This window comes from Bos indicus, chromosome 16 (genome assembly GCF_029378745.1).
Source record: "Bos indicus isolate NIAB-ARS_2022 breed Sahiwal x Tharparkar chromosome 16, NIAB-ARS_B.indTharparkar_mat_pri_1.0, whole genome shotgun sequence".
Taxonomy (NCBI): domain Eukaryota; kingdom Metazoa; phylum Chordata; class Mammalia; order Artiodactyla; family Bovidae; genus Bos; species Bos indicus.
In genome coordinates, this window is record NC_091775.1 from 30446059 (window position 1) to 30458464 (window position 12406).

At 47.8% G+C, this 12406-nt stretch overlaps 1 protein-coding gene across 2 annotated transcripts in view; it reads left to right on the forward strand.

Annotated features, from left to right (window-relative positions):
* The first annotated feature begins 649 nt into the window (after nt 1-649).
* STUM (stum, mechanosensory transduction mediator homolog) overlaps nt 650-12406 on the forward strand; it is a 79924-nt gene continuing 68167 nt past the window's right edge. The window contains exon 1 of one of the 2 annotated variants that reach the window (XM_070768060.1): nt 650-1063. In XM_070768060.1, the coding sequence (XP_070624161.1) occupies nt 865-1063 (199 nt within the window). In that variant the 5' untranslated portion in view covers nt 650-864. The remainder of the gene's footprint in view (nt 1064-12406) is intronic. The other variant, XM_019976925.2, reaches the window with a different exon arrangement.

A 12406-nucleotide genomic window follows, 5' to 3' on the forward strand; every position in this document is an offset into this window, starting at 1 on the left:
TCGGGGACAGTTCCCAACATCCCCCCTTCGAGCAACAGGCTCATTTCTTTTAGTTTTCGCGTCTCTCCCTCCCTCTCTCTCTTTCTGTGTGTGTGTGTGTGTGTGTGTGTGTGTGTGTGTGTGTAAGGAAGGGTTCCATTTTAACTAGCCTCATGGAGACCTGTTTGAATAGCTGGGTCTCCTGCTTTCAGCTCGATCGATCCTAAAATCGCTTTTTCACTGACTTGAGATCCATTCAAATCAGAATGAATTTAAAGCACAGGAGGCAGCAGGCGCGGCGCGTTCCTTGCCTCCATCTCCCTAGCGTTAAAACACAACCTCCAGATTAGAAGACTCAGTCTCGAAGCCTTTCCCCTCCGGGCCAGCCAAACGCACGCGCCCAATTCACGGTGTCCTCGGCGGAGGTCCCCGCCCCGTTCACCTGTCTGGGGCGAGAGAGGTGTGTCCATGCCTCCCAGTATCTGGACAGCCAGCTCCCTCCGCGGTCCTCTTCTACTTGCTTCCCTCCGCCCAGATTTTAATGGTATTTGGGGGGCGGGGGGATGTGGGGGAGTGGAAGGGAGGGCGGGGAAGGGGCCTCGCGGGGAGGGGCGTCGGAGCGCTGTCAGCGGGTGTCACGCCGCCCTCCCCGCCCCTCCGCCGGGGGCGTGGGAGCGCAGCCGAGCGCGCGGCAGAGGGCCGGGCGCTTGGGGACGCGGGCGTGCGGGGTTCCGGGCGAGCCGCGCCGCACCCGGAGCGCGCTGGCCGCCTGAGCTCGGCGCGGATCCCAGTGCCCGGAAAGCCGCCCGCCACCCGCCCCCTGTGCATTGGGCGGCAGCCCCGGCCGCGGCAGCCCGGCTCCCGGGGAGGGGAGCGCGCCCGGCCATGGAGCCTTCGCACAAGGACGCCGAGACGGCGGCGGCGGCGGCGGCTGTGGCTGCGGCGGAGCGGGGGGCGTCCTCGTCCAGCGGGGTGGTGGTGCAAGTCCGCGAGAAGAAGGGCCCTCTGCGCGCCGCCATCCCCTACATGCCCTTCCCGGTGGCCGTCATCTGCCTCTTCCTCAACACTTTCGTGCCGGGACTGGGTAAGACGCGACGGCCGCGACCCCTTGCGCCCCGGGCCCCGGGAGCTGAGGACGGCAGGGGAGGGGTCAGGGAGGGACCCTCGGGCCGCGCCCACGGGCTGCAAGCGCCGCGCCGGCGCTCCTAGCGCCCTCTGGCAGGTGGCAGAAGCGCGTGGAGGGGGCGCCCGGAGGGAGGCGCAGGGCTCCCTGACACTCCTTTCACCTTCTCCGACCTGGGAGCCAGGTGATCCGGCCTCGAGGAGCCGGAAACTTTGACGGGAATGTTGGAGTCTGCCGGCAAGCCCCACGGGCGGCTCTCTCGGCCCCGGCTACTCCTGCCTCTTCTCTCCGCCGTGCGCGCCCTCCCACGAGCTCCATCCTCCGAGGGGCGCGGGGCCCCAGCAAGACCAGCGTTGGGGCCGCCAGTGACCAAGCTCCTGGGCATTGGAGAAGTCGGTCGAGCTGGGGAAAAAAGAGAGATGAGTTGGGACAGAAGACACCCCGCAGCCCCGCCTGCGTTCTCGCAGTGAGGGGCGTGTGGGGGCGAGAGCTCTTTAGCCAGAGTCTCCTCCACCGCCTTCCGGCGTGCCAGCGATTCCACTAGCACTCCCCGCAGGACGCCGAGGAGAAGGGACGATTTTATTAGTTTAGATGCCTGTGGGTTTGAACCGCACTTGGCCAGAGCTGACCCCATAACTCCCCCCATCGCTTCCGTTCCTGAGAACGTGGAGTGCCCGCGGGTGTAATTCTGTGTTGGACTTTGGCGTCCTGGACGGTCCCTGATGGCACCTGTGTCCCAAATTTTAAAACAGAGGCCCATCACAGAGATAGGAGTGCCCAGTGGGGGCATAAAGAGAGGAAATGCGAAGTTTTCTTGACCCTCCCTCTCCTAACCCCACACCCAAATATGTCTGCATCCCCTCCCCGCTCACTCCCAACTTGCCAACTTGGCACCGGCTCTTCTTCCGAGTTAAGAGCACCCCACGCCCCAATTCCGCGTGGGACTGGAGAGGCAGGCACCTCTGTGCCCAGGAGAAAAGCTTGCCGCTGCAAGGCTCCAAGTTCCCAAGAACAGAGGTCAGCTAGAAGTGGCTTTCTGTTTTGCTTTGGCCTTTCTCACGCCCCGCTCTTAACCAGCTTTGCAGGGGCTTCTGGGGTGCTGATAGGTAAGATCGCACCCATCCACGCAGGTCGGGTTCCCTTTCCCCTTCCTGCTCATCTTTCTGCCCCCTAGGGGGAGGTGGGGGGATGCTGCTGGAGAAGTGTATGTGTCTGAGCAGAAAGCTAGGTGGCCTTCAGGTGGGCGTCCCCTTGTCGTGCCTTCAGCAGCCTGGTAGGTGTCCTCAGGCCGGGTCTCTCTGCACATGTGGACCCTGTGAGAAGGCAAGCCGAGGCCAATGTAGCTGTGTCAGAAATTCCCACCTGCTGGAGTGAAAAACTCACTGCCTGTCCATCTCCCTGGGGATGTGAAGATCACCGGCAGGGATGTGTCTTGATTCTCCTTTTCTTAAGGTGGTGAAGTAAATGCCATCTTATGGTCTTTGAGGAAAGACGCACATTGTTTGCCAGGTGGGCAGAGCTACACCGAGTCTCTGCTGGGTCAGCCCCTGTTCATCTGGGCACCTCCTAGGTCTGCTTCACTAGGTCCCTTTCTCACCCTTAGGCCCGCTGCCACACCCCCTGCCCTCCTGCCAACTCCTCCCACCTTCCCCCAGTTTTTCTGTCTTTACATAGGTGGCTGGGTGATAAAGAATCTACCTACCAATGCAGGAGGCACAGTAGATGGGGTTCCATCCCTGGGTTGGAAAGATACCCTGGAGGAGGAGATGGCAACCCGCTCCAGTATTCTTGACTAGAGAATCCCATGGACAGAGGACCCTGGCCAGCTATAGTCCAGAGGGTCACAAAGAGTCAGACATGACTGAGCATGCATGCCCATGCCCTTTATAACATTTTGTTGCTGTTATTGTTAGATCAGAATCCTATGGGATTTTTGTAAGAAACCTTTCTAAGAAGACAGAATAAAAGAAAGAGAGAGAAAAAAAGCAAACTACAAAAGTAATAAAACAGGCTGAGGTGAGCCATGGGTACATAGACTTCTGAATTTTCAGTGACTGAAAATCCAGGCATTTTATTGTTTTGTATTGGCTGTCATTGTACAACTGACTGGGTGCATGGGCTCCTGCCTCCCACCCCCAACCCTCCACGCCCCCACACACACTGAAGGGAGTTCTTGATCCTTGCTGGTATTTCTCATCTGTCAGTCAGGGATGCCTGTCCCTCCGGGATGCTGGGAGGATAAAATGAGATTACATAAAGCTTGGGGTCTGGCCATTAGAGAGTGTTGTGGAGACCGTGGGTCCGTCTTGCTCTTTGACCCTCTGCAAAGCTGAGCCCTGGTCCCATCTCTGGTGTATTGGGGTGGGGGGCTGCCCTCTGGGACCTTTCTTCTGAGTATGTATTGACCTCTCTGCTTCCCTTGACCTGCAGTGGAATCCTGGACAACAAAACAGCCCAGGCAAAATCTCCAGGCTTTTTTTTTTTTTTTTTGCCACCCACTCCCCGCCCTGCCCCCTGCAACTGACCCTGTTGGGGTTTGAATGGCCCCAGCACTTAGAAAATTTTCCCTTAGCCCAGATCCACTTCTCCAGGTCCTCCAGCATATCTGATGCTCCTGTGAAAACTGAATATTCATGTCTGGCCCTGCCCTTTGAGGAAATGAAGCTTCTTTTAATCTGTTCACTCTTTCATTCAACAAACACAGAGCACCCACTGTGTGCCCGGCACTGGGGATGTGATGATGAATAAATCAGTCAAGATGTCATGTATTGTTAAGGAAAATTGATGCAAACGTTGTTTAAATTTGTTATTGCTATAATGGCAGCAGGAACAGTATTTGAGCAGTAATTGATTCTTCCAGGGCTGGGATGGGAGTTCAGAGGATGCCTCCCTGAAGGAGTAGTATTAGGTTAGACCCTGCTAAAAGTTTCCATCATGTGGCTCCAAGCACTTGCCATCCTCACATCACTCCTGCTCTCTGGAAACTGGTAGCAGCACGGGCCCAAAGAGCTCTTCTTTTTTCTGGAAACTTCCTTACCTGCAAGTGTTCTCCTCATTCGCAAATGGGATGGGAGTGCCAGTGCTGGGCTGAATGAAGGCACCATTTTTCTCTGACAGCACTTCAGGTTCATCCAGTCTGCAGGACCCACCATGGAGACGCCCAGTCCTTACAATTCCCTGGTGCTGCCTTGGTCCAAGCAGAAGGGCTGTTGGGGTAACATACCATCAGAGGGATGTTTCCTCTCTTGGGGAGTCAATGGGAAGGGAAGTGATTTATGGTCATTCTGGATCCTCATTGGAACAATACAAAATGAACTCGAATAATGGATGATGGTAGTTTCCTGTTCAGTGAAACTCTGCTAACAGAGACCATGGCCAACACTTTCATAGTCCAACAGGTATGGCATTTATAAGTATACACAATTACTTATACATGTAGTGGAAGTTCACTGTTATGCCCCAAAGTGGCCAAAGGGTTTATCTATTTGTTATGAGAAAAACTATACTTTCATATTTGAAAATTGTTTCTATCTTGATTGACTTGGTGAAATGAAAATGTTGATAACTCTGTGGCAGGGAAAGTGGGACAGAGGAGAACTTTCACTGACTGTTAACTATTCCATCAGATTAATGTTGGCTATTAATCTACTGTTGAATATTCATAAATAATTAATCCCCCCCTAATATACTGCCTGCTCTTTGGCACTCAGCTAAGATCTCCTTTCCCTGGTCAGCACATCACAGGCTGGCTCAGCTTCTCTCTCTTTCCTTTAAGTCTGAGCCTCTAGTTGATGATGAATCATGCCCTGCCTTGTGGCATCTTTTGTATTGTTGCCTTTTTATTACTGTTACAAGAGTTTATTCTTTGTCTATCCAAGTAGATTGTAAGTTCCTTAGAGCAAGAACCATTTAAAGTCTCTCCTTGATATAGGATACTATTTATAGAATGCACACTGACCAACAGAATTATATTCCTTGAATAGGCATTAGAGATCGTCTGGTCCAAGGCCTTTATTCTATATAGAAGTGAGGCAGTCCCAAGGGTGAAAGAACCAATAACGTTTACATCCTAGTCCGTCTTTTTAAGGAAATCATTTGAGGATGTATCTCAGCAAAACAAGAGAGTAAACCAAAAAAGAAGGTATGAGATCCAGGGAATAGTATATCCAGTTGAAAGCAGCCATGAAAAGCAACCCAGGATAAAATTGTTCAGCAGGCCTGGAGAGCAGTCAGTCTTCATTACTATAGGAGGGTAGAAGGCTCCAGGAATGAGGTTTCTGAGGAAGTTGGGAGAAAGGGACATTCCACAGAGTAGAGAGTATTATTGGTACACTGTAAGAGATTAAAGTGGTGATACAAAACAGAAAGCAAGAAAAACAGAAGGCAATTAGTAACTGCAGTAAAGACAAAAAGCTGTGTAAAAGTGTTAAGATCTCCAAATGAAGCAAACTATCCAATTATATCAGGAGGTCAGTAGGCTTCAAAAAGAATAGAGGATTCCAAACACTAAATGAAAAAGAATTTGAGGATATTAGGGATGTGTGTAGAAGGCAGATGTTTCTTCTATCAACAATTTAAAAAAAGAAAAAAGTAACAACTTCAGGAAAAACAAAAAACACTGTATTAAAGGTATAGCTTAAATAGGAAGCAAATCAAACTGTGACCTGGTTTTAGGCAAGTGGTGGAATATAAGAAAAGCTCTTTTAAGTGCATAGAGTCGGTCTGTGAATAGTGGTGCACAATATGGGTCTCTTTGATTCTGTAGTGAAGAGTATTTGCTTAGTCATAATGATATAAATGCATCTCAGTGGTTTTTAGCTTCTAACACCAACCACAGGCAAAGCACTGAAGACTACTTAATAATAGCTATAAAGGTGGATATAAGATTTTTTTCCCTTGGCAGTATAAAATTAAAAAAAAAAACAGCTTATAGAAATTGACAGGTAAATTGTGATAGAATAAATTGTTATTTCCATTTATCCACTGAAAGATAAGCTATGACTTTATGGATAAGCTATGACCAACCTAGACAGCATATTAAAAAGCAGAGACATTACTTTAACAACAAAGGTCCGTCTAGTTAAAGCTATGGTTTTTCCAGTAGTCATGTATGGATGTGAGAGTTGGACTATATAGAAAGCTGAGCACTGAAGAATTGATGCTTTTGAACTGTGGTGTTGGAGAAGACTCTTGAGAGACCCCTGGACTGCAAGTAAATCCAACCAATCAATCCTATAGGAAATCAGTCCTAAATATTCATTGGAAGGACTGATGCTGAAGCTGAAACTCCAATACTTTGGCCACCTGGTGCAAAGAACCGACTCATTGGAAAAGACCTTGATGCTGGGAGGGATTGAAGGTGGGAGGAGAAGGGGATGGCAGAGGATGAGGTGGATGGACAGCATCAGTGACTCGATGGACATGAATTTGAGTAGGCTCTGGGAATTGGTGATGGAGAGGGAAGCCTGCCTGCAGTCCATGGGGTTGCAAAGAGTCAGACAAACTGAGCGACTGAACTGAAAGATGATGTCACATACCCACTTAATGCCATGATTCCTGTGGGAGGAGACTATTTCCTTCCCTGCCCAACGTTATCAGGCTTGGCCATGTGACTCATTTTGGCCAGCTGAGTGAGTGGAAGTGACATATGCTGGGCCTGAGCAGACATTTTCAGAGGCTTTGTGAGGTTCTGCCACCGTTCTTTTCTTTCTCTCATGAGAACGGCAGGTCTCAGATGTGCTCTTCTACCTGGTTCTCAGAATAAAGAGAACAATGGAAGCAGGGCATGACATGTCACACGAGTGAGAAATAAATCTGAGTCATTGAGATTTTTCTGCTGTTGTGTTAGTGTTATTTCCCAGCACAACCTACCACAACTGACTAATTTGTAGAGGGTAGGGTAGAGGTGTGAATACCCTCCTCGTGTGAAGTAAGTGATCAAGACATGCTGTCTGAAGTTGATAGACCAAGAAATAAAGGCTACCAAGGAAATCAGCAGAGACACTGAGATAGTAATGTATCAGGACAATGGGGTCATGTTGAGATAAGAGTGGAAAGAAATGATGAATGATAAAAGTAAGCTAGCTCTTACGCATCATAACAAGAGTCAATAAATGACATCTGTAGTTGATAAGACAGAAAACGCAATATAAGCATACTCTGGAGATTAGGAAAACACCAGAAGAGTTGCCACTCTTTCTGATATCATCGGTTTTCTTTTGTTGAATGACTCATTCTTAGCACATATACATGCTAAAATTGTCTCTCATCTTTTTAAAATGGGCTCTCTTGACCCTACCCTCACCTCTGCCCGTTGCCCATTGCTCTGTTCCCCTTTATGGTGCGGCTCCCTGGGTGGGTTGTCTACATTTGTTGTCATCAATCCCCCTTCAGCCCACTCTAAGCATGTTTTTACCTCCATCACTTGCCTAAACTGTGTTTATCAGGATCGCCAGTCTCCTCCAGATTTGCTGAATCCAGTGGTCAGTTCTGTCTTCAGACTTTGCAGTCGCTTTGGACACAATTGCTCACTCCTTCCTTGAAAACACTGTCTTTACTTGGCTTCTGGAACACTACACTCCCTAGTTTTCTTTATACCTTGTGAAGCCGTCTCCGTTTCCTTTGCTCATCTCATCAGTTTTTTAAACTTGGGAGTTCCCCAGGCACTCGATCTTCTTGATCTTGATTTTCTCTTTGATCTTGTTCTCTTTTCCGCCCCCACTCACCCCTCTGATGTTCTCGCTCAGTCTCCTGGCTGTAAATTAAATCCTCGTGATGATGACTCCCAGATCCAGATCTCCAGCTCAGACTCTCCCCTGACCTCCAGACTCTTATATCCAACTGATTTCTTCTCAACATCTCTCCTTGGAAACCAAAGGGCATCATAGACTTAACTTACCCAAAAACAGCCTTCTGATTTTCTTCCCCAAATCTACTCCCTCATCTCTCCCCATCTTAGCAATGGCATCCTTCCAGTAGCTCAGGCCAGAGTCTGGGATTCATCCTTGACTCCTCTTTTTCTCACACCCCACGCCCAGTCTGTCAGGAAATACTTGGCTCCGTTTTCAAAATATAGTCAGTATCTGATCACTTCTGCCTACCTTGGGTCTGCCTTGCTGGCCCAATCCTCCATCTTCTCCAGAATGCAATGGCCTCTTAATGGGCTGCTTGCCTTTATTGACCTTGTTCATAGTCTGTCCTCAGTATGGCAATAAGAGTGATCCTTTTAAAAACCCAAGTGAGTCAGATCCTGTCACTTGGAAACCCTTCAATGGCTGTCATATCATTCGAGTAAAAGCTCATGTTCTCATGATGACCCACCAGACCCTGGGCCAGAAATTTTCAAAAGAAATACAACATGAGCCACAAGTATAATCTAAAATTTTCTAGTGCCTATGTTATAAAAAAGGAAAAGGTGAAATTAACTTTATTAGTATATTGTACTTAACTGAGTGTATCCAAAATTTTATCGTTCAATGTATATCAATATAAAAATTATTGACAAGATATTTTATGCTTCTTTTATTGTGTACTAGGTTCTCAAAAATCTGTTGTGAATTTTACACTGGCATTGAATCTCAGTTTGGACTAACCCCATTCAAGTGCCCACTAGCCACAGTGGCCATCATATTGGATAACACAGCACCACTGTGGGCTGGGGGACAGCATCTCTCCCACTGTCTTTCTGATTTCATCTCCTCTCCTTCTTGCTTACTGTACCCCAGCCCACTGGCCTCTTCATTGTTTCCTGACTGTTCTGGAAGCATCTTCTCACCTCAAGGCTTTTGCATGTGCTGGAGTACTTGTTCCACAGACATCTGTGTGGATTCCTTGTTCCTATCCTGTACTTTGCTCAAATGTCACCAGCTCACTGGGCCTGTATTGGTTTGTTAGGGCTGCCATAACACATACCATGGACCAGGTGGCTTCAAGATGAGAAATTGTCACAGATCAAGGTGTTAGCAGCACTGGTTTCTCCTGAATTCTCTCTCCTTGGCTTGTAGGTGACTACTTTTTCCGTGCGTCTTCATAGGATTTTCCTTTTGTGTGTCTTTGTGTCCACATCTCTCTTCTTATAAGGATACCAGTCATATTGAGCTACAGCCCATCCTAAAAGCCTCGATTTCAGTTATTTGCCTCTTTAAAGACCTTATCTCCAAACACAGTCATGTGTGGAGGCACTGGGAGGTAGGACTTCTGAGGGGACACTCTTCAGCCCATAACACCTTCCAGATGATCTTAAGACTGTGGCTTTCTCCATCCTCCCCAGACTTCCTTTCTTTGGCGAGTTTGTGTTCCTTAAGAGGACTGTCTCTGTCAAACATATGGTGTACAGGGACCTCATCTCCTTTGACTTTGCATCTCAGCTGGAGCACAGACCTGCCAACAGCAGGAGGGGCGTGCTGTAGAAGGCAGCGCGTCAGTTCTCTGCTCAGCACGCTCCTGGGTCTACACTGAGTCTGACACCAACTTCCTCAGGGTCACCTGCTGGCTGACCGTGGCTGCTCCCCACAGCAGCTCCAATTCTTGCAACATCTCAGAAGATATGTGGATGCAATTCATGTTATTGAACCTAACCTGGTCACTCCTCAGTGTCACTGCCCAGGCTGTGACCCCACTCACGAAAGGATATGTTCCACGGGAGACTCGCTGAACAGGTGTCACTTGACACAGTGACTTTTATACATTGGCTTGTAAGTGGTCTTGCAATGCACAGGTCGAGGGGGAGGGTGAATACAGTGGGTGACCTAGAGGGCACTGGACTAAGTCACATCTCTAGTGCATCAGATTCACAAAGCCCCAGGGAGTTAGGAGGCCCCAGAGCTTGGTCTGGTTCTTCACATGTGTGTAGTTCTGAGCCCCTTCCTCTCTGAGCCTGTTTCCCCATCTGTGAAATGGAAATAACTCCTGCTCTACCATCTCATAAGGCTACTGTGTTCTGTTTAACCACGAAGCACTCCACGGTCAGAAAGGGGGTTATCACTCCCAGTTAACATGAACGAAATTTCCTTTGTTTCCAAGATCAGTCCTGGAGTTTCCCTCTCAGTGTCATTAAGGCGGGCAGCAGAGCCCTAAGCAGGGAGGTTTTTTCAGCCTCTGGTGCCACGTAGCTCAGAGCCAAGACCTGGGACCTCCTGCTGGGCCCTGCCTGGACCTCACACACTTGACATGCTGGAGGCGAGGGAGTGCCTGGCCTCTAGGGCTTGGTTTACCATTTATGAGAAGGTTCTGCCATTACAACCCCCAAACCCTGGGCCTCTGCGAGGGATATGTCTCTGAGGACAACTTTACTGTTTGCTAAGAGGCTATAGGAGCATCAGGTTGGTGTGTGAGTGTGCATGCAAGTGTGCGCACACACACAGGCACACACACAAATGCCCTTTAAATTTTACCTGTCATTATCTTACTACAAAAGTTAGGCAGTTCTTAGGTTTGTGTTTGAACTTCCCAGCTCACGAGTCCAAGGAAACCATTCATTCATCTTGGAGGCCATACTGGTGGTTTGTAGCCTTGAAACCCCATCACCTGGGCAAAAGGTGGGCTTGGCCTTGGGAGAGTGTATTTTTATTGAAGTATAGCAGATTTATAATATTATATTAGTTTCAGGTGTACAAAATAGTGATTCAGTGTATTTATAGATCATACTCCATTTAAAATCATTACAAAGTGTTAGCTGTATTCCCTGTGCTGTACAACACATCCTTGTAGCTTATTTTATACATAGCAGTTTGTATCTCTTAATCCCCTGCCCCTATCTTGCCCCTCTCCCTTTCCCTCTCTCCACGAATAACCACTAGTTTGTTCCCTCTGTGTTTCTGTTTTGTTACGTTCATTCATTCCTTTTTTTAGATTCCACATATAAGTGATAATCATACAGTATTTATCTTTGACGTTTCACTAAGCGTAATAACCTTCAGGTCAGTCCACACTGTTGAAAATGACAGAATTTCATTTTTTAAATTAATTTTATTGAAGTATAATTGATTTACAATGTTGTGTTAATTTCTGATGTACAGCAAAATGATTCAAGTGTGTGTGTGTATATATATATATATTCTTTTTTCACATTCTTTTCCATTATGGTTTATCAGAAGATATTGAATATAGTTCTCTGTGCTACACAGTAGGGCCTTGCTGTTTATCCATCCTATATTTAATAATTTGTAACTGCTAACTCCAAACTCCCAAGCCTCTGCACAGCCCCCAGGAAACCACAAGTCAGTTCTCCGTCTGGTGGATATGTCTGATAGATACGTTTATTTGTGTTGTATTTTAGATTCCACATATTAGTGATATCATATGGTATTTGTTGTCCTCTTTCTTACCTACTTCGCTTAGTATGACAATCTCTAGGTCCATCCCTGTTGCTGCAAATGGCATATTTCATTCTTTTCTTGTGGCTGAGTAATATCCCTTCCTATATATATACCACATCTTCATCCATTCGTCTGTGGATGGATACTTATATGCGTTTATTTTATGAAAGGTCTTAAGTTCATTGAATAAGTCATTTTTCTTGAAAAGAATAAAATAACATGAGACCAGGGCTGTCCTAGAACCTGGAATGTGTAGGGTCCATGGCCAGGCCTCCTGTAGGCTTTGATCTTCACTGACTGAGAAGTTTAACCCTGAAGCCAAGAATGATTTGGTGCTTGCAGAGAAGAGCCTGTCACTTGTCCTGAAACTTCAATAAAGAAAATGGTCCACCTTTCCCAGGGTCAGGAAGCTTTAGGGCCATCTGACGACTTCATTTTACAGAGAACAGGCCTCCTCCAGGACCTGAGGCTCTTCCCCACAACCTCACATCACTTTCCTAGCCCCAGACCTTCCACCCTGGTGCCTCGAACTTGTGTGTGTGTGTGTGTGTGTACATGCACGCACGTGCTCACACGCTTGTTCAGTTGTGTCCAACTCTTTGCAACCCCATGGACTATAACCTGCCAGACTCCTTTGTCTATGGAATTTTCCAGGCAAGAATACTAGAGTGGGTCGCCATTTCCTTCTCTAGGAGATCTCAACCCAGGGATCGAATACACGTCTCCAGAGTCTCCTGCATTGGCAGACAAACTCTTTACGCTGTACCACCTGGGAAGCCCTGTACTAGAGGGTTAATTACTTATTTGTTAAGTTAAACGACTGTGCAGGTATTATATAGACTTGATGAGGGCTGCAGGGGACACCACGTGACTCATCAGTGACCACATCCAGTCCCATCACCCAGAGTCCCTTCTTCTCACGGCCCCAGCCTTCCCCCTCATAAGCTCTACTGAGATCTAGCTACATACCATAAATATCACTTTCAGA